General features: G+C 37.1%; 1 protein-coding gene across 4 annotated transcripts in view; it reads left to right on the top strand.

The window, feature by feature from the left end:
• The window catches only part of mdga2a (MAM domain containing glycosylphosphatidylinositol anchor 2a), a 210,504-nt gene that overhangs the window by 80,557 nt on the left and 106,274 nt on the right, over positions 1-23,673 (top strand). For all 4 annotated transcript variants that reach the window (XM_015350566.2, XM_015350564.2, XM_015350565.2 and 1 more), the window contains exons 4-6: positions 14,149-14,345; positions 16,428-16,560; positions 19,166-19,435. In XM_015350566.2, the coding sequence (XP_015206052.1) occupies positions 14,149-14,345; positions 16,428-16,560; positions 19,166-19,435 (600 nt within the window). The remainder of the gene's footprint in view (positions 1-14,148; positions 14,346-16,427; positions 16,561-19,165; positions 19,436-23,673) is intronic.

The raw sequence follows: 23,673 nt of genomic DNA, 5'->3' as shown, positions 1-23,673 counted from the left end.
GCATGGTATAAAAGAGCTTTGCCAGGCAGAACAAGACAGACAGTTTCAAAACACAATTGTGACAATAGGGCAAGCTGGAAATGGCCGACCACAGAGAATCATGTTCATCAATTGATTTTATTTCATGTAGCACAGCCAGCAGAACATTTTTTCTAATATGGGTATGCCAACACCTTTTTTATTTCTTTTCTAAAGAACAGTTTCAGCAATTCCCTCTGGGATGCCATAATTGATCTCTCTTTTACAGCTCTTGCTATATTTAGTGGCTGCAGCTTTGTCTTTTAATTAGCATGGAGATTGCTGTTTTGGAAGCTGTGGCTTGAAACACTTTTTAACTCAGCTACTTGAAGTATTGTAATAAATTTGCTTTATTATACAATAAAAAGGATCCTACCCTGTTGTTATCTCAAAAATGCTGTCGTTATTAGACATGGTCAGCTGCTGTCAAAACATGTTAATCATTTGGATAACAAAAAAAGAGGAGAGTGTGTCTGAGAGAGAAAGACAGCGAATTTGCATTCTGGGGCTTGTTGGGATGCATCTACAGTACAAAGACAATGGAAAGCAAGGGTTTTCTTTAAAAATTTGTCTTTCTTGATCAGCTTCTTCAATCTTGTGTCACATAAAGGAGAACTGTCAGCTGTCAGTACTTTATATCCCTCATTGACGAGAATAAAAATGGGATATGAGGGCAGAGAGATGTTTTAATATAGAGAGCTGATGACATACCTCCATTTATCCTGTGTACCTCGTTCGCTTTTAAAAAAAAATGACAACAAAGAGCCTGTACAAAGCAAAGGTGTTGAATTGCAGTGAAGACTAAAATGGGATGTGACACATTTTGGAGAAGCTATTAAGCACAGTTCTGGAATTGAGATGTGGGCTGCAAGCTCCTGCTTTTCCCAGCTTCTCCTAGGGGCTGTGTTTCTGAGGAAGGAGCGGCAGGAGAGGACTACAATACAACTGTATGTTCAAAGGATTTTAAAACAAAAGTTTAGGAGGAGGTCAAATCCTAATCTCTCCCACTTCTGCGAACCTAGCTTCCGACATCCCCTTCCTTACAGATGGGTTGCCATTCTCCTCTGCCAGATGAGTTACAGTACCTCAGTAACAGTACAGTACTATTCAATTCAAGGCTCTACTCCACCTTAATTAGGGTCTGACTGGTCATCTGAAATGAAGGAAAGAAGCCTGGGGAGCAAGAAACAATGTATTCCTCTGATATAATACACAGGTGGGTTTCAGGACCTTTTAAACTCAGTAGTGCTGACTTTATGCACAACACAAGCAGCAGCCAGCATGAGTAATGAATATTAATTGGTTCAGTGCTTTTTCTGGAACTGAGGGACTTGCAGATTCTACATTTTTAAACTTCAAAAAAGTACAAATTAGAGGTTTTTGAGCACATTTTTAATTTACTTGTTTGTGGTATGCTTGTATTGGATTGTTTCATCCCTGCAGGCATTTAAAGCAGGCCGATCTGTTTGAGACTTCCCGTCTGTTACTTTGTTTTCAGACTTCAAAATAGCTTTGAGATTAATGGTTGCGAAGAAAGGCTAAATTGATTCTGATTCAAGAAAAAAACAAAGACAAAATAAGGCCAGCATAAGGAACTCCACTATTTAACTCCGTTCTCCATGTGAGCACTTCTGAACAGAAAGATAATAATTCTTGTTGTGTATGCTTTAAACCACCGTAGTTTTCAGTAACTGTTTAAATAAGCTTTGTCAACATGATAACAGGTTGAATGGCTATGTGTGAAACACATAAAAGCCGCCATAGAGTGTGTTTGGTTTTTCAGTATTGTCTCAATCTTATAATTAGGAGGTGCGAATAAGCAGCCCTTATTTTCTGTACCCTTCCTGTCACTGTCAGACGTCTGTGTTCCACCCACCAAATTCTCACCTTTCTTAACTTTAATTACTACACTATGTTGACAAGAGCCCTAGTTTATAGAGCACAGTCCTTCCTGTCATACTGTAGCACTTTGTATAGCCTCCCACCTACCTGCTCACATAGAAATCAAATTAATCTTGCTATCCATAGGTTTCTGTAGCAATTGTTTTGTCTTGAATTTAATGTTTGCTGGCCTTATTTTTTATGCATGAAAACAAGATTACTCATTTTAATGCATTAAAATAAGAGACTTGCTGTGTTTTCAACCATGATGTGTATTCCCAGTTAGCCGACTTCATGAAAAACGCAACTGAAGCCAAGAGGCTCACCATAACAATGATCTCTTTATGAAAAGGCAGCAAGGTTACCTGGTTTTTAACAAATGGGATATCACTGTTAGCTCAAATTCTGGAAAAAAAAGTTCCGGATTTGAGTTGTAGTATCACGTGGGCAAGTTTTAACGCCCATGTATTTGAAGAATGCAAGATGAAATTTGACAAGGGATTCAGAGAAAACAGAATTAAGTGAACGGCTGGGTATTTCAGTCTGTTTATGAAGCATGGCAATCATAAATAAGGAATGCAAGGATATTAATAGCGATGGTGAAAGAATGCGGGAGACTTTCCAGGGACTAAAACACATTTGGAATCAATCACTTGTGCGGCACCTCAGTAGGGCTCTGCCACTGTAGATAGACTCAAATGAGACATTATGTAGATGTCTGTAGTTTGTGGGCTTTCAAATGATTGATGTCTGCGCTGTTCAGTATGGGGGCTAAAATGTGACTTCAAGTCTTTCATTAGAAACAATAAATAATTTTCCTGAGAGGCATTAAAAACACAACAAATGAGTATTGGAACCCATGGCATTTGTTGCATTTTTTAATGCCTCAGTGTGTAATATCATGAAAATACACTTTTAGCCCATTCAATATAAATATGAGCGTATTTGTATGCACAGCAAGGGTTGGAGAGAGGGATTTACAAGACTTTCAAGAAGATGAAATAAAAATCTCGAAATTAATTTACAGACACTTCATTGAAAATGGAGTATAGGCCCATCTTCTCTACTGTCACATGAGGTACGAGTAGGAAGTAGTACATTGCTGTTCTCCTAGGATTCAGACATACTATATGATCCTGATTTATAGAACTGGGATAGTCTTTAACTGGCTGAGCATAACTTCAGTACAGTTACTTTCAGGATATGGTCACAGCTAATCCCTAAGCCCTTTGATTTTCTTATTGGTTTAATGGGTTTTTAATTTGGATTAATGATTGGAACGCAAATGGAAATTAATATTATCAGATGCATTTGCTGGTTTAAAGCCAGTTCTGTTGGCGTCATGGTGCACAGTGACTTATAGTGTATTTAATATGGAAATATCCATGGCTAATTTGAAGATTAGGACATTTTACAATTTGAAATAGTGATAATGTTCTGTGAGGTTTTATTTTTTAAGATGGTTTTTTTAAGTTCTATTAAGAGCCAAGAGAGAGCCAGTAGTCTTTAGATATTGCTAAAAATATGTTATTATTACAGTTATTAATACTAGTATCAACATGTGAGTTATATTCATTCTAAAATTAAAAATTAAAAGTATAACAGAAGTCTCAATATTAAAAAGCATTCTAGGATTTGGGTCAAAGATTAATAGATAAAGTGAATCCAATCACAGAATCTCTGAGTATTCTTGTGCCTCCTGAAAATCCTGTCTGTACTGAGCTGTATTATATATTTTACAAGAAGGGAGTGTTGTCTCACCTGTCAATGGACGATAGTGAAAAAAAACTGAACTGTAGATGTTTGGTTTATATGAACACATAGATACAAAAAATATGTACATGCTTTAGCAAATCAAATCTTTTTTAGGCTCTGTGATGTCTAGTAAAATGCAATTTCATTAAACAAATATTAATTTTACTAGAGGACAGAAGAATCAGATTGTTCCATTGGAATGCCCTTAATATGTATTTGTGTTGCATAAATGCATCAATGGAAGCTAACCTCTTAACATAAACATTTCCTGCTTCCATTTTTATGTAGTGAAAAGTGGGGTAAAAATACAGAAATGCTCCATTAATGAATTTGCAATTTCAATGTTTTGTTTCGCATGAGCAGATTTGAGATTTTTTTATATAATGCTTTGGTTTAGTTTTGCCACACTGTTCATATCATTATCTTTTTCTCTTTCAGAAACTATTACAATTTCATTTAATTCAAATAATATAACTATGGGCCAAGCTACATGAAGTTTAGAATAACTTTGGAGTGCTACTGTGTTCTAAGTTATGAGTTACAGTAAGAGACAGATGTGTGCATTAATGTAATTGTTCATATGGTTTTAATACAATGCTTCTAAAAAAATTGTGGCACACCAACCCCTGCCCACACATGTACAAATCACTTTAGCACACTACTGTATTATTAAGATTATAAATAGGTCTTAACATTGGTGGCAAGAGTGGTTTGCATTACTGCCTCACAGCTCTGGGGACCTGGGCTCAAATATGAACCTTAGGTGCTACAGTATCTGTGTGGAATTTGTATGTTTTTCCCATGTTCATGTGGGTTTTTGCCAGGTGCTCCAGTTTTTCTCCCACAGTACAAAGATATAGTGGTAGGTTGGCTTCTGAGAAAATTGGCCCTTATGTGAGTGTGTGCGTGGCTGTGTCTGCATGTGCCCTGGCTGTACTGACGTATCCTGCCTTGTACCCGTTGCTTGCCAGGATAGGTGCTGGCTGTCACCTGTCACCCTGTATTGGAAAAAGTAGTTATGAAATAGAGGGGTGGATAAGTCTTAATTCGGTGCTTAATCTGAGTTTTCCACAAAGTGCATACTGTAGTTGCTTCATCCTGACAGGAATTGATGACAGTGAAACACGGAGCTCGTGCTCAGCAACTCTCAGTAGTTTTGCTGTCCATCAAACTTGAATAACTTAACAGCAATGCATGCAATTTCCCAAGCTTACAAACTAAGACCACAGCCTCTGTCATGTTTGGGTATACTGAATGTGCAACGCAATACTTTCCTTACTTTACAGCACTAATATGTACTGTATATAAACAATATTTAATCGATTCATTTTTTCTTTTTCAAAATTCTGTGGCACATCTGTTAATGATTGAGGGCACACTACTTTGCCGCAGTGAGCTGGTTGACTAAAACCAGTGCTCAGAAGATATTTGATATATTCATAAAGTAGAAAAGAAGCCTGAACTTCATTACTTCCAGTCTGACAAAAATAAACGTTCGTTTTTAAGATCCAGAGCGATTGATCAGCTTGAATGTACATACTGAGCCCAGAGGAGAACTACTGTACGTGATTGAGTACAACTGATAATCACAGTATAAACCCAGATATTGCCAATATGTCCCTGCTTTCTTTGCAGGATGTTTTAAGTCTTGTAATGTGCAGTGCTGATTTTGTCATCAGCCTTGTCATCATCTTTGACAACCTTCAGTTCCTAAAGTGTGAGTTTTCTGATCCAAGGACAGCCCATTACAGCACTCTACGCTGTACGCTTTACAGTTTTAAATGTTCTGGCAATTATTCTGTGCTTGTTAAAAGAGAAAGGTTAACAGCACTTAAAACAGAAACACTAGTTCAGTTGTGATTGTATCATTCTCACCTGAACTCAATGTAGTGTTTCAAATGGTTAACACACTAAACTTCCTGTAACACTTCAAACTAAAGGGTGCTCACTCATGATGAAATCCTAGTGGATTCCAGGACAATGCCATTCTGTTATATACCGGATGTCAATATCTTCCGTACTTCAGATAATGGGAAAACGCAAAAAGCTTATTGTGATTTTAGAGTTTCTAAAAACAGGCCAAATGATAATAAATCCTTCTGTTTTCTTTGAACTGAATGCAAACTTCATCTGTCTGCTAATAATCTAAATTGCTTTTACTGCTGGTAACCACTCTTACATTTCTGAAAAAGATGACAGATTTTAACTTTCAATCTTTCAAATGTCATCAGACATTAAAGTTTTTAATTATTCACTTGGAGGAATTGTCTTCCCATTTCTGTGTGTTAGTCATGAAAAAAACATAACAGTATCATACACAATATGTACTGTACACATAAATGTATGCTACAGTATATTGTAACATGACCAGATCACATGGAAATATTTTTTACATTGCTTAATAGTCACAACATCCCATTTGCATGGTAATAAATGCTCAGAAGGTAGTTCTGAACAGATCTGATTTCAGGGGCGGTTTGCCAGAAGACTGTAATTGCATTTTTCAAGATCGATCATTTCACCTGTTTAGCAAGATTAGTGTAAGCATCATTTAATTGTGTTTACTTTGTCCTTGTAGCATCATGCAGCTTATCACATCAGCAATCACATTATTATGCAAGTAATATACATGCACAGTAGCAGATAACTGGAGCAGTGGTTTTGGAATGTCGATCAGTACTCCTTGCTTACCCTAATTTTTTCTTGCTTTATGTTAGATGAGGTCATAATCTTCCCTAGAGGCAAATTCTTTGTCCTCACTATAAATGTCATGGTGAGTCATGAGAGATCCACCTCTCAGCCCTCTGTAACTGGCTATCCTTTCTAGATGTAGTAAATAAATAACACTCTTCACACTCTCATCTTTTTTTGGAGAAAATTGCAGAAAACCTCTTCCCTGAGGAGATAGCCCATTTCGCTAATCGAGACTGCAAAAGAACAATAAAAATGTGTAAAACCTTTACCTCCACTGGATATCTCAGCTTCCTCTTTCATTTATTTTAATATCAAAACATTGAATAAATGCACCTAAATGTAAAGTATATATACAGTAGCTGAATTTTTCTTCATAGAAAACATATTGAAAAGACTCAAAGTCTGTTTGTGGTCAGGGTGAAATCCTCTATAAGAAATAAAAACATGACAATTTTGCTATGCTTTTCACTATTCACATTTGGTCCATCTAGCTTGTTTAATAGTAGCTAATTGACCGAAACACTGTTTCACTGTCCAAAACACTTTCACTAGGAACAACAACTTACAAGAATGGAATCCTTTGTGTATCTGTGGAATACTTGGTGAGAATAGTTTGGCTTAACTTGCTGGGTAGCCTCCTGGCCATAGGACGAGGAGGATCAAACCCCATTAACCAAGGGATATCTGCAAGGTGGAGGAGGCTGCCTGAGACAAATGTATTTCTGTTCAGTATATAGTACTGTATTGCCCCGACAAGCTCAGTTGGTAGGACATGAGACTCATAATCTCAGGGTAATGGGTTTGTGTCCCATGTCGGGCGCCAGGTCCTCCATGTTGGAGGTAGGGCACATGGATAACAACCCTGTCTTGTAAAAAACAAATGTTACGGAAACACCAACAGGATGTTGCTGCCCCTACAGTACATGCTGGAAAGCATAATGGGCAAACATCCATCCATATAGTGCTGTATGTAATGTAGCTAGTTGTGTAATGATGGTGATTAGGTACAGCTGTTGTTTAGATTGACTTGTCATCGTTATCTCTCCCGACCTTCAGATAACAACTTCCATTTCTTGAAAGAAGTCAGGTTATCGACTTCAACAACACAGCCGGTACACTTTTCTCCAGACTCACACAAACCTCTGGGGTACACTTGATCCAAAGATTACTACTCAATTGCTGAGGAGTTACTAGCTTTTTTAGTGTTCTGCATGTTATCAATTCAAAAGCCTAGTTTTAAATCTTTGATAAAAAGAGCGAGCCCTGTCACATATTTATGTTAAAGTAGTGGGAGTAGCTCATGCACAACATTATCACTTTATACAATGGCTGTACAGATAGACTGACCAACAAAATTACTTGGCTGACATCAATGTTCCCTCTAATTTTTCATACACTGAGCAAAACATGTCTCATGAGCATAAACTTCACATTGATCATTCTGCCAGGATAAGTTTAATCTACAATATGTCATGCTCACTCTTCAAAATAGGGGAAATGTGGATGGTGTGTTATATGGACATCATAGAAGTCAATTTTCTGTAGTGAAAGAATTCATAGCACCATGAAGAATGTTATATTTTGCAGTTGAGAAAAAGAAATATTTCAAAAAAGTATTTAGATTTTTTTCTCAACTGCACTCTCTTTTGGGCTTGTGCTGCTAAGTGTGCAAACCCAGCGGCTGTTTTAGATTAAGCTGGTGTGCATAACTCAACCTGAGAGGAAAACTTCCTGAAATTATATAGCGAGAATCAATCATTGAAGCCCATGAAACACCTGTGTATTTATCATTCTAATTGCACACAGCTTTATGAAGAATAAATGTATACTGAACCTGAGCTGAAAAAGTCGTCACAAAAAATTAGCATTAATTCGATAATGGTGAAAATTAACACATAGCTTTCCCCTTACATGATCATGCGTATCATCCTTTACTTGTCTTCTCACAGAATGTTAACTGATTTATTATCTTGGGTATATTGGGTTATTATATTTGGAAAAACTGAAACATACAGTAATTGTTAGTCCGTTCCACTGCACTTTAACCACTTTAGTATATTCATTAGTCTCTCCCTGCAGGTACAATATAACATTAATGTAGCATGCATGCACTCACATATGTATTTCAAATTACTGTCACAGAAAGTGGAGCATTAGGAATATTCCTATTATTCTTAATACATTTACAAAAAAAAAGTTGTGATCATTTGATTGCTAGTATTTTCCTCCATATATCAAGTGCAGGGTTTTGCAGTTTGACCACTGTATCAGTGTTTGTAAGACCATTCCCTGTGACGATCAGGGACTGAATCATCACATCAGTACAGCTGCTTTTCATTGTTATTGAGTGAGTGGAAACTACAGTATGAAGCCGCTCTCTACCGTAGCTTCTGCCCCTCGTAACAGTGGTGTTTCTCCTTTGTCTTATTGTGCCAGGCCAGCTGTGCTGAGGAAAGCAGTTGCAGCTGAGATGCCACTAGAGGCTGTTAAAGTCTCTGTTGTCTGTACATGTACTGTATATACAGTAGGCTCACGTACTGCATTGTTTAATTAACTTGTGGAGGGCAAAGAGCTACATTTTTACATGGGGTCCATTTAAAACATTTGGCATATAAAGGGGCTCACATGGGCCGTTGATGTCATGTGGTTTAGAACAGGCCTTTCTGCCAAATGTAAAGTCTCCTTGCTCTATGTTTTGCATTCCATGATGAGTTATGTGTGCTCAGGTCTCATGAGCCACCTGTTTAGAAGGATGACTGGCATATTTATGGAAGCAATGCGGTCACAAAGGAGTGAAGGATAAATATAAATACAGCATTGTGTGGCATATGCTAATATTAAAACATAACTCCTGAGACCGCATTACAGTACAGGAGGAATTCTGCTGGTCTTGAAAAGTGTTAGACGTTTACAATGAGACTGATTGGTGAATTAAAACTTATTGTTCAGTCAGGCAAGATAGTCTTAATATAATCTGTGCCTTTTTAAATTTAGCATGCGCCACTGTTTTTCTTACTTTAGAAAATCATGCTGGAGTAGAATCCTGTAGACATACTAAGATGATCTCAAAGACATAAAATCTTATATATAGTATCCTTAATGTTCTCCTTACATACTCATACAGTATAAGGTGCATACAGTATATAATTGCTATGCATCCAAATTATAATCACTTACAAAGGTAAAAAATAATAATTTCAAATGTAATAGAAAATAATAGTTTCAATTTTCTTTTTTTCACAATAGTATACATTATTTTAGTGTGTGTGATACGGTATTACAGTACTGTATGTTCCCTCTGCCTCATTTTATGTTTTTGGATGATCTGTTTTCTAATAATGCCAATATACAGTACAGTAATATTTGCATTTATGAGTGCAATTTTTTTGTCTGTCTTTCTTTGAGTGTATGACTGTTGTGATGAAGCTCAAGTGTAAGAGCCTGTGTCTATCAGCTATTTCTGCCCTGTCAGAGTAATTGTTAGGAACAGTAAGAAAAAAGCTCTTTGTTCCTGGTACCTTGGTACCTTGTATACTGTACACTAGCTACCTTGAACAAAGAGCCCATTGACTTACTGTAGTTGTTTTTTTTCACATTATTTTCTAATTGCTCTCAGTAAAGATACTTTGCGGGGCTGTGAAAGGATGTGTTGATGATCAGTACATTCTAATCAAGAGACCTTGGCACAGAGAGGGTAGGAATGAAACAAATGATGAAGTGGTTTACCTCCTGAAATGGTGCTGTCTTCTCACAAATCCCATGACCTCAATCTTTATTCTCATTCTTGTGTTTTTCAGTGCAAAAATGGATAGTTTTATTGATTTTTTGCTCCTGTTTGATCTGTTGGCCAGCATGCCTACTGCCTCTCCTTTCTTATTTGCTCCACAACATTAGCTTTTGATGCATAAATCTATTTGAGTTGTAATTTGAACAGTGCCGGAATTTAATAGAGTGAACGTAATGGGCTTCTTCAGTGTTAGCTACACAATGTAGACACGTGTAGAAATGTGTAGGTGGGGAGACAAAAGGGAGAAGGGATACACAAACTGAAGCATTTTTGAAAGTACTTGACATAGTCAAATTGTCATAGGTGTCTTTCTGCTGAGAGTGTCTTTTTATTTGTGTACATTGGGTTACCATTTAGTTTTTCTGGGGGGGTACCTTTACCCTGTTAGTGAGTGTTTTTGCAGCTTCCATTTAATTAAAAAATTGTTATGCTGAATTTATCCACTAAGGCATTGACAGAGGCAAAAGAGGGAAAGAAGGCTATCTGTTAGAATGACTTTTTAAGGAAATCTTTTTAAACTTTAAGGATTTAAGGAAATCTTTCTCCTTAAAATAATGTTTTACTGTTCATGCTCCGTATATTGAATGTCAGTTCACAATTTGTTTATGAAGTTCACAGGATATCAATGGATAAAATGGCAATGTCCTGGTTGTATTTATTTAACTGTTGTTTTTTGCTCTAAATATTTTACTTTATTTAGAGCAATAAATACAACCAAGACATTGCCATTTTATCCGTTGATATCCTGTGAACTTCATAAACAAATTGTGAACTGACATTCAATATACGGAGCATGAACAGTAAAACATTATTTTAAGGAGAAAGATTTCCTTAAATCCTTAAAGTTTAAAAAGATTTCCTTAAAAAGTCTTTCTAACAGATAGCCTTCTTTCCCTCTTTTGCCTCTGTCAATGCAATTTGCAATTTCCTGTCCTTACAAATACAAAGAAAAGACTGTGGCTAAGATTTTTTAATTGTCTTAATGAGTAGAATTTTTGGTTCAGAAAGAAATTTACTACAATCCCAAAGCTGTTTTAAAGTGCAAAATATATCAAGTGTGTAAAAAAATACATTTGTACCTGTTAGATACCCAATAAAAAAGCCAGAGGTTACTGTTCTCTGAAGAGCACATACTATAATGTTGCCATTATGTAGTAGGCTCATTATCCAGTTACATTAACCATTGTAGAGTTTTGAATCTGTATTTTTTGTGCAAACACTCTAAACGTCTGAACATGAGTTCTTTGTGCATTTTAACTTAATGAACAAAATACATTGATGTTATACTGTATAGACTGAAAAGCTGCTGATCTTCAGTGCTCTGAAAATTTCTTAGCAGAAGTGAATAATACCAATGAAATTTCTGAATCACTCATATTCATTTTTAACATATAGTAAGAGAGGGAGGAACATTTTCTTGTTTTCATTTAAGTGAAATACTTAGTGAAAAAATAATGGGAAAGAGAAAGTGAAGATTTATATAAATACTGTAGATTACCTTCAAGCACACTCTTCATCTACTGTAAGACATAACTATTTTCTACCATCAATACACCTCTTCTGTGCCTACTGTATGTCCAGAGAAGTTTCAAGACATTCAAAAGGAAACTGAGATGTTCTTTTTTTGCCTATGAAATGATGTTCATGAAGAACTATTTTTCTCCTGGGCTGTTATGTAACTTTGGTTCATATCCCACGCATTCATTGTCATATCCACATGGTGACCCTACTGATTCTCTGTGGAATAAAGCTGGCAGATGGTCTAATTAAGGTTCACATAATAAACACTTATATTTGTGTAGTGACCTGGATAAAAATGCAGCTTCCATGTGTTGTTTCTCTCCAGAGTGTTTTGGTCCCAGTATGTTTTCTCCTCAGCTGAGTTTTCCCAAGGTTCTTTGTTGCCTTTCACCTTTGACCTTTCACAGGTCCACATTCTCAGATTTCTTCTCTTGTGTGAAGAAAAATGAGAAAGATGAGACATGGCAGTGGAAGTGCCAAGGGTAACTTGCCATGTGTTCAGATAAAAAAAACATTTCATTGCATACAACATAATAATAATAAATTCTTACACTTATACTGTATGTAGGGTTTTTTGGACGCTCCACTCCAAGTGTTTTAAAGGTAATCTGGACTCTCCTTCACCCCCACCAATGTGTAGCGATGGAGGATGTGACGACAGCCAAAGTGCACCAGTACACTCCCCACACACCAACTATCAGTGGGGAGGAGAACAGAGTAATGAAGCATATTCAAAGATGAGGATTTTAAGAAGGTGATGATTGATAAAGGCCAGGGAGACATTTGGCCAGGACACCCGGGTAACCCCACTATACTTTTTTAAGAAACACCCTGGGATTCTTAATGACCACAGAGAGTCAGGACCTCAGTTTTATGTCTCATCCAAAACATGGCTTCTTTTTTTCAGGGTATAGAGTTGGTATTAATAAACAGAAGTAATTTCTGATAATTATTCATAATAGACACATACTGTACTACTTGTATTAGGTCTTAATACATACCTAAATATCTTGGTATTCTGAGAGGCATTAAAACCAAAACTTAGGCTCATGAACCCAGTATTTATTTGTTGCATTTTAATGCCACTCACTATATAATCTAAACTTAATTTCTAGGCAGTAGGCTCTTACATCAGTAACAGCCAGCTTTGTTATTTCAGGCACAGCCTTGGTACATTACTTTAAGCGAGTAGCTGCTGTTTGAATACAGAAGCTATGTATCACATAATTTATATTAAATAGCAGTTTATTTTCAAAATGAGTTGAACTCCTCTCCTCCCACACTAATGTCATTAACCATGAAAATTCTCTTCTGTTTTAGCTTAAAGAAGCAAGCTTTGTCAAGCTACTATACAAGAGACATATTTGTTGTTAGCTTACTGTAAATTAACAATATTTAGCTAAAGTACTTAATGATTTATACTTATTGAAGCATATTGTATGCTTATAGAATCCTTGCATTCATAATTTAAATTCTTTTAACTCAATTTTGTGGTTAGACTTGTTTGTTTCTTTTAATGGTAAATGTAAACTGCGTATATTTCATGATTCTTTCCCCAACTATTTTTGGTTTGAGTGTGTTCTTCAGCTCAGTGGAAAGCCTTTATCAAGTACTGGTCTTGTAATTTAGTGAGCTGAAATTCTGATACTCCAAGGTAATGTTTGACTTACTGGCATCAGTTGTATTCTGTATGAAACCAGTTTACAATTTGTGTGCTATTGATGTGTATCAACATAGTGAAGATTTAGTAAAGAGACAGTAAAGTCACAGTCAGGATAATCAGCTGGAAGTATTTGTCATGAATAGAAGAAACACTCTAATTGTAATTAAACTGCATTACCTACGTACATTGAATAAAAGCAGTAGACTCAATTAGGTTCATCTGCTTCCAGATTTTCAGATACACAGATGTCCTTTGATGCATGAACTGTTTAATTTCTTCAGCTTGTTTTGATGCAGAGAAGTTTGAACGATTTCTTTCATGTGATTATAGTTTTTTTCTCTGAATGTGAGTCACTCTGTTTATCAGGAATAAATTTGAAGGACAACCAGAGGTCTATGTGCTCAAATGTGTGTCTGCGCATCAGAGCGCAGTTCAGTTGAAGGTCCACCATCAAATAATTATCTTTTTTCCACCTGATTTTTACAGTCCTTTTCTATAGTTATGAAATACTTTGAGGAACAACTTTGGGTTGGCTTTGAATAATCTGGGTCATACAAAATATAATAACTTGGGGAGGTTGCAGTTTTAAACAGTACTGATACCTCTCTTTAGAGTAGCACATGAAATGGTTCTTTGGCTCTCAAGGATCAGACTGGTAAATCTTTATCTAACTATTCTCATATAAATCTGGGAATCGGTCAGGATGACAGTGAATCGGTTCTGTTGCTATTCATGCACTAGTAGGAGAAGAAGCTTTAATGGCCTACCTGCCTGTTCTTAAGATACAGTGTGCTCTTTTACTCCAATGTTATTCCTGTACGTTTTGCAGACTTGGATGATCCTGTTGTGACAGTGCACCAGAGCATTGGGGAAGCAAAGGAGCAATTCTACTATGAGCGGACTGTATTCCTGCGCTGTGTGGCCAACTCCAACCCTCCTGTGCGTTACAGCTGGCGTCGGGGACGAGAGATCCTGTCACAGGGCTCAGACAAGGGTGTGGAGATCTACGAGCCTTTTTTCACCCAGGTAACTCAGCAATGATGCAGGCTTTTGAGCCATACAGTAGGTAGCTTCTGGCCGCGGTGGTGAGAAATCTGAATCTCTCTTACTGAAACACTCAATGTTTATATTTTTCTTTTACGTCCCTGGAGCTTCTTAACTTGAATTCCCCTCTGTTAGACAGAATAATCCTGTTTTCCTTATTCATATTTGTTCTGAAGATCAACCATTTAAAATAGCAAAGGATTTCTGAAAACTGTTTTTAAATACATACAGTATGTGAATTCATGCCTGATTCGTGGGCTTACGTGTAATAGAAGGCTTAATTTAATAGACTTCTAAGAACACAGTGAATATTCTGCATTTATACCTACCACTGAAAAACATTTATATGAATAAATATTAAAAAAATAAATATTTGCCTCTGAAAAGCAGACATGTTTTCTCCCTTCTGTTCCTTCAATCAGCAGTATTATGGTAAGGACCTAAAAAAACATTAAATTTGTTGTGCTAAAATAAGCTTTTACTTTATGTTAAATTATTTGCAATATCCCCTCAGAGGTGTGAAATGTAAGATCTGGCTACAGTGGACTTCAAATGAGATATCAATTTGCTGACTCATGGATGAAAGACATATTCTTGTTCATGAGCCGATTTAGCCTGGGACTGACTGTAGCTTCTACTGTACATCATCTTAAAAAAGATATTTCAGTAATACAAGTTCTAAAAAATGAGGCACAGCCCAGTTGCTCAAGTGGAAATTCACACCCCTGCCAGTAAATGTGTTTGTAATTAGCAGCAACAGTATTGACATGCAGGTTTATTTTGTGTTCTTTTTTGATTCCCTGTGGAGAGTGTTAAACAACAGAAATGAGATGGCTGCATTTAAATATGTTTCATCATTAAATATCAGTTTACAATTAAACATATCAAAAATACAAAACACGGGTAATGAGTTATACAGTACCCACATCTGAGTTAAAGGTTTTCTAAATGATCAAAAGTACTGGAACCTATACAATATCAGCTATGGTAGACTTTCCTATGCTGAGTATACAGTACACAAACAGGAAAGTCGAGATATTCTAGATTGCCTTGTTTATTTTTTATTGTTTGCCTTTTAGAGGTAGAACATAATGGATGCTGGAAAATTCATGCATTGTGGTGTCGTTCTTCCATGTTCCTGAACACTGAGCCAGCCAAAGAAATTCATGGAAAGTGTACTCTGGTGTCAACAATTCAATGACTACATACTGTAATGCCAGAGGTTTTGATTTTCAGCATTCATTCTGATCTGCCTGCTTTCATACGGGCAACAGCATATCAGACATGAAGTTATAAACTGTAGAATAAGTGGTCTTCTCACATTGATGGCTTGCAATACAGAAGACTGTCGAGGCCACAGATCAAATGGCTGTTGTTCTTTTAAGTCAACAGAATAGGGACTTGACAATATCAACAAATAATTGGCAACAATACAGAAGGATAAATTATCCTGCTGAGAGACCAGAAAAGGCAGACGTGTGAAAAAAGAACCATAAATCCTTGACTAATCAAATTATGTTTGACTAATAAAATGGAATTTGATAAATGACAGTGACTAAGGTCTATTACAATAGAAACTCTGTAATGTCCTATTTTTTTTGTTAGGTTAAAGCTTTAAATTAAATGTTGTAGGTTTGGCTTACAGCCATTATCATTATTGTGTTTATGCCTTGTTTTAAATCACCAGAGTTTACCTTATGTTCTTCTTCTTTATTCCATACTCTGAACACTAAACAGCAGTACCCATACCACTGACCAAATCTCCTTTTATTGTGAAGCTTATCTGTTATATCAGAGTTGTACTGTAATTCTTGTCTGGAAAGAATATACAGTATACATTGTAGTATCACCACTTGCTAACAGTCTGTGTTATAAATAGAACTACTACAAGCTGAGTAATTTCTTCTTTATATCCCACATGTTCAAAATCTGACCTACACTGGACAAGAGAATACTTGTTAGGTTGATACTACTTCCCATTACATCATTTAGTTGTCTAAAAGCAAGAGAAGAACATACTATAGAATGCTCTGGCTCTAAAACGGTTTTGGTTTTGATTTGCAGGGGGAAACCAAGATCTTAAAGTTGAAGAATCTTCGGCCTCAGGATTATGCAAACTACAGCTGCATTGCCTCTGTGCGAAATGTGTGTGGAATCCCAGACAAGATGGTCTTGTTTAGGCTCTCAAACAGAACAGGTAAATTTGCAGGGCACAGCTGAACCCAAATGTGAACACGATGCTAAGAGTCAGCCATTTCCTGCTCATGTCTGCAGTTTTATTAGATCTGGTGTGAGTTTAATACATACTGTATCAAATATGGCTTTAGAAATCTGATGGAACCCTGATGGACGTCTTGATGTGTTTTTTGGGGTTGGCACAAGTCTTTCAAAAAGCCTTGAAATTTTAAACTTCAAATCTAAGGTCCTTAAAGTATGTGACACTGAAAAACCGATGCAGTTGTCCATGTTAAGTCAAATAGTGTAATACAGAGATCAAGAGTGTTGATTCATTGATACAGTGAAAACCTGAGAGTGTAATGATGAACTAGGACCATGTGGAATGAACATTACAGGAAGTTCAAAGTAGAATAATCTGAATAACTTTAGTTTTTTACTGGAACCATGATAGTAAAGGCAAATTTGAAGGATCTCTGCAGAATAGCTGAATAATAATTTAAGGAGGAAGATGAAGAAACTCACAGATAGATCAGTTCTAGATTTTGAACTAGAATTATGAGCGAGATGGCAAGCAGAACTGACAGAGGCAGTCTTAAACCTAAAATAGTTCACTGACAAAACTAATTTTAGAGTGAACATGGTAATATACTGAATAAAGTGGAAATAAGTCACTTTTACAAAAACAGTGATTGGGAAGTCAGTGTCTCACTGTTCTGTGGTGAATGACTCAAATGTGAATGAAAAGAAAACAATCAAATATAGTTCTTCTGTATCTTTAGTGTTTGCAGTTGGAGTTTTTTTTTTACATTCAGTGCATGAAACCTGTTTTTTTATGCAGAGTACCAAACGAGTTTTACTTCTCGTGAGTTCAGTGCAGGCCATGTGCAATTTCTCATGCCTCTCAATTCTAATGCTTTTCTCAAAATGAAGGTCGTTGTGTTCATTCATTACACAAAAAGAATTGCGCCGAGTTTTAGTCCTGGGGAAATCAAATCTATCACTTTAAACTTGCATTTTCATTTCCGTGCTGTTCCTGCAGCCTGGGCCTTTTTAGCTTCAAGGTATACGTGACCCCACAACTGATCACAGGGAACCCAAGGACATGTCTTCATGTAATGACAGCCTTTCTCTCCATCTTTAAAGACATTTAAGTAAACTAATTTCTAAGGAAATGGTGCGTAACCTTAAATGTTATTTATTAGCCCTTGCATTCAGCTGTAGCGTAGTGAAGTGGCCTTGAGTGTGAAACATCAAGAGTAGGGCCAGGCATGTACAGAAAATCATTCTGAATACACTTTGGCCATTACTTTGGTCTACCAGTCTACCCTTTTCTCTCTAGACTGGTGCTGCCCTTTCCCCAGCATAATGCTAATATCACTCCATCCACAACACGTGGTGTAACTGCGTGTTACACATCAGCTCATCAGCCAATTGGCTGTGGCTGTTAGCTTGACGTGGGCCAAACAATCTGTTCATATAATATGCTTTTACTTAACCCATAGGATGAAACAGTGGCGGTCACACTTTACACTCACAAAGTATTATGCAGGTTGTTGAAGCCCTTGCCCTGGCTTCCCTAACTTAAACAGCTGGATAGGACCCTGGGATCAATTTACTACTAACTACCATACACGCTCGATGGGCCGAATGGGCTCTTTTCTTTTGTAATCTTTCTTATGTTCTAATATTCTGCAGTTTGCTTCCCTCTGCTAGGATTTTCACATGATATTCAGACACCTGTGTGCTTGCTATTTGCTTTCATACGGTAATTTTCTATGAAGGAGTGTCCTGTAAAATCAGTTATGTTCATCCTGATATTTTCTGGACATATTTCCTTGCCGTAATGTGCCAATTTTTTAACTTTTTAACCATTCCAAAGTTGCTTTTTTTTTTGTATTTGTGACCCTCATTATTGGGGAAAAAAGGGTTAAGTAAGACTGGATGTACTTATCTGTGTTCTCCTTAGTTATTCTAAAAAAAAACGGTTTCCAAGTCTATTGAGTTCACAAGAAAGAATCGGCAAGGAAAACTAAAAAAAAACACATGGGGATTAACTGAGCTTCTGCTTAAAGAAGGAGACTCAGAGTTGCCATATTTAGGATTTCCTACTCACCCCTGCACGTTTTACACTCCGTAATCCCTTCAGTAGTGCTGTGAAGTTGCAGCACTTAACCCCGCTTTTGGCAGTGATTTCAAGATGCATTACGAAAGAGGTGTATGAAAGCCTGGGAAGCTGTAGGCTAGGAGCCTTAAAAACACAGTTAAATGCTGATGGATCATTTTTAATACGAGGTGGCACATTCATTAGCATTTCTTGTGCATTTTGCCTGGTCTGTGACCCACCTTAGTGTTGATTTTAAATATGGACTAAGTGCTCCGTGCCAGAGATAATACAGCAGCTCGGATAAAAATTGAGTGCTGCCCAGCAGGTTGAGCCACCCGCACTACCGAGTGTGTTTAAACACCAGTCAATATATTGAGTATTAATGTAGAACGGATGTTATTCCTCTGAGACACGGTGCAGTCATACCCCCCAAGGTTTTTCTTTCCCTGTCAGTCAGCCCGAAGCTGGTGTTCGAAATGCTCACTAGTCAACGTCAGCCCCTCACTGGCATCTCTTTCAGCCTCGCCAACGATCAAACTGCTGGTGGACGACCCCATCGTGGTGAACCCGGGCCAGACGGTCACCCTGGTGTGCACCACCTCAGGCGGGGAGCCTGCCCCCGCGCTGTCCTGGGTGCGAGGCACCGGCGCCCTGCCGGAGAAGAGCGTGTTAAATGTGGGAACCCTCACCCTGCCGGCTGTCACCTCTGAGGATGCAGGAGTCTACAGCTGCGTTGCCAACAATAACGTGGGGAACCCCGCCAAGAAATCCACCACTATCATCGTTCGAGGTATCTCCTTTAAGTAAAGCTTGTCCAAAGTCCGTTCTGAAAGTACGGTTTCATAGAGTGCGTTGGCTTTTTTTTTTTAAACTAGCAATGTAGAAATGTTCTCCTCGCATACCAAACATCTGTGATCTAGTGTATATGGAGAGCTGACTGACTTCTTTGGCCACATTCCTAGTTGCTATTATTTTATTTAGAATTGCAAACTATCAAAATCACATGCTACTATACACTGGGAGCAATCCACTACTAGATCAATATAAAAGACAATCTGGAACAGAATTATTTTAGTCTTTAATATATTTATCACATAAATACCCATGATAGGCTTACATGTAAAGACGGTTAGCTTTTAGAAATGTGTCTGCAGAATAATCAGCAGCATCTGTCGCAAGGTAATCCATGAGCAGTCGTGATCATTAAGGCAACTGTGTAAACATACAGGGATACATCATTACCAGGGAGTCAAAGACTTCACAACAAGTTTCCAAGTGAAGACTTGAGGAGGAGTTTGATCCTCAGTACCAGGGAGAACTGCAAAAAAATGTATTGGCAAGTTTACAACAGTCAAACGGAAGGCAAATGCACTGACTATATTCCTATTTTTAGTACATATTTTATTACAACTCAGTGGCATGGTGGCGCAGAGGTTGGCATTGTTACATCCAGCACTGGGGCCGTATGTTCAGTTCCTGGGGCTGCTAGCTGCAAGCAGGTTGTATGTTCTCCCCGTGTTTGTCTGAGTTTCCCCTGGTGCTCTGGTTTTCCCACAGTCTAAACACACACTGGTAGGTTAATTGACTTCTAGGAAAACTGGCCCTGGTGTAAGTGTGTCTGTGTCTGGCATCCTGCCTGGGGTGTATCCTACCTGGAGCCTCTTGCTTGCCAGAATAATCCCCTTGTCCCCCACAATCCTGTGTTGAAGAAAGTGGTCAGAAAACGGATGGGTGGATTTTATTAAAACCAGACACCGGGAATATCTACACACTATGTGGGCATAGAGGGCCATGCAGCAAGAGAAAGTGCTTTCTATTCATTTCTTTAAAACAGGGCCATGTGCGTACCTGCACACTACTCATTTTAAGCACTGGGGAACTGGCCATTAATAATAATATTTGTACAAAACAAAACATCAATCAGTAAAGCATGAAGTACACTCTCCTACAGGAATAATGTACATCTTTAAAAGTGAAGTAAAAAAAAGTGCAGTTTCAGTGGGATACACGCGAGAAAGTGTAATAAAACACTTAAAAGAATTCCATAGAATTATTTATATTTGAAAATTCAGGTGCAAATAAAGTCTGAATTTTATTTTGTATCTTTTCTTCTTGAAATTCACACACTGTATATCATCTACCTCTGACTGTTTTTTGGCTTGTCACTTGTTACTTGACGAACAAGCTGTGGTATAGATCAAACTAGTACATTCAGTGAAGTACTCTGGTCCTGAAAAAAAAAGTTTCATATGATTCTTTGAAAAAGGAGTTGGCAAGAACTAAAATCGAATCAATTGAATTTATCTGATACTGCCACATACCATGCAGTATCTATTCACTGCATTGAGCTGGTGTTGATTTCTTTTTTTCTGATTATCATCATCTGCCTCTATCCACAGTCTGCTGCATTAAAAGAGCTTAGCTCCAAGTTTAGCATCATGATGTTCAAGCTAAACTAATACAAAGCCACTAGATCCCATTTCACAGTTCCCTTGCAGGTTTAAAATCAGATCCTTCATGTGCACAGAAAGCTGTTTTCATAGCTAGAGGGTAAACCTAGTTCGTCCAGATGTTTTTTTCTTATCCATGGTTTTACTGTAAGCTAGTCAGATAAAACAGGAAACAGATTTGCATATGATATCCTTCCCACACTGAGAAAGTGAGTAAGACATTTACCAAACTTAGAAATACTGATACTAAACAGTGAAAGCTCCACCACAGAAGCACTTTATCATAAAATATGTTGCATTCATGCATTAACAGTAGTGTGTTTTGGTCTGATCTAAATTCTATAACAACGAGTTCTTTTTTACAGTCATACTGTATAGAACCAATATATTTGTTTGGTTTTTCCTGTGTATTTTCATTAAACATTAGTCATATTATGATATATGGAAAAAGAGAGATGAAGAATGTGGTTTGATACTTTCTCCCCAGATGTTGATGCGTTTTCTCTAAAAACATTCCCGTCCCTTTAATGCACATGGAGTGTTAGGTTCTGTCACTAAGCATCAGTTGTTTTAAGTCAGTTCTTTGTATGAAACGTACAAATTTCCAACACACCCCAAAAAGGAAGATAGAGTATGTATCTTTCTTAAAGAAAATAAAAGTCAGACTGACTGTATTTTCTTATAAAAGCTTTACCAAAATATTCACTAGAGAGACATGAAAGGCTTTTTGAAAGGTTTTCTTTAGCACTTGTGTTTCTAAGCAAGAGTTGCTACAGTATGTTTCTGATACATAATCTCAGTGGTAAGGTAGTTTAAAATAATCAGTGTGCTGTTATGTGGTATTTGTTTATCCGCATTTGGCAGCAAAGGCTGGTTTTATTTTTGACATATAAGTAAATATATTAAAGAAAGGTAAGGTTTATCTAGGGGAGCATACATTTTCAATCAAATACATATTAGCACTTACTGTATATGAAAATGTACAAGTTGTAAAGGCTTTTGAAAGTTTTTTTTATGGATTGTAACATTTTAAGTGCATTTACTGCACTGATTATGTTGGTGGGATACATTTTATACTCTGTGTCCATTGTGTCAACAGAATGAGATCAGTGCAATACAGTATGACCTCATTATATACAGTACCTACTAAGAGCAGAAAGGCAAACGTACAAGTACAAAACAACTACCCATTCCTGACCGTTATGCTTAATACAGGAAAAAAAGCAAAAGGAACATGTTTCTCTCACTTATTCTGATTTCTCACTCTGCTAACCTCATGTAACTTGCACTTTTGAAAACAAACATGATTGCTGATATTGCTACAGATGATCTGCAGATCAGTTCTATTCATTTCCGTGTGGCTTTCTTTGTTGCATTCACCAAAAATCACACTGCATCACAAAGTACTTTGGATTCAGTCCACGTTTTTGCTCCAAATAATTTAGGAGAGGAAAAAAGCTGCTGGAATAATGTGAAGGTTAACTGGAATTTTGCTACAAGGCTTAATTTACCTGGATATCACACTTGCTGATGTGTGATCAGGCTCTTGAGAGAAGCCAGAAATCAAATTTAAATGAAAAATTCAAAGAGTTCACTTCACAGCCTTCCTTAGTCTGGCTCTTATGGCTTTTGGTTTGCAACAGATGCTAGGTGAAAGTGGAGAATGTCCAATACAAAAGGTTTCTAAGCAGAAATAGTTCAACTAAAATAACCCATGTGGGCTGTAGGTACACTTGCAGCTGAGGAAAGTATTTCTTGAACAGAAGCAGAGGAAAGAATTCATTATCGCCAATGTGGATGAATGTACAGTAAAGATATGTAAGAGTTTCTTGAGCTGTCGATCATCTATGAAGCATCTCAGCAGGTTCCCATGTACAGGCACCTGTTTCTTTGTGGGTAATAAAGCAACTTTTCACTGAATGTAAGTGGAAGAGCCACCATACTTTGTATGTGAACACTTTTGTATTGATTTAATGACTTACGCTGTATGTGCTATATTTTAACAGGCACTCATTTTCAACATTGTGGAGCTCATTATCTATCAGCATGAGTCATAGCTGATGTACAGTAGGAGCAGAAAAAGAAAACTCTGGACACAAAATTGATGTCTGATTTATTTTTTTTAAATATCCCAATGTTACCATTAAGTTACTACCTACTAACAACTGCCTTACATGAAAGCAAGTATTGCATTTGTTGTATCATTTGCATTTAGAGTGTCTGTATACTTAAGATGCCAACAGAAATTCATTCATATGAGAATAAATAACACATTGCTAACACTGGTTATATTCATGTCACCGAGACAGACATCCAGAACAAGATTTGAAATGCTCAGTTGTTCATGCACCTATTCTGTCCTCTTTGTGCTTTCTGAAGCTGTATGATTGATTAGAGACAGAAAGAAAGAGCATTTTCCTATTTGGAATTGAATGGAAAGTACAAGTATGCCTTGGCTCAAGCAAAGCCTGTAATTATTCTGAAGTTGAAACGGAAAAAAAGTTTCAAGGCCTCCTAGTAGGAAATGCTTGATAATTGCTCTGACATTTATTTTTAAGTGGAGCTGAAAGCAAACGCT

Source organism: Lepisosteus oculatus, chromosome 8 (assembly GCF_040954835.1).
Source record: "Lepisosteus oculatus isolate fLepOcu1 chromosome 8, fLepOcu1.hap2, whole genome shotgun sequence".
Lineage (NCBI taxonomy): Eukaryota > Metazoa > Chordata > Actinopteri > Semionotiformes > Lepisosteidae > Lepisosteus > Lepisosteus oculatus.
Note: the sequence above shows the minus strand (reverse complement) of the source record. Positions and strands in the feature narration are given on the sequence as shown.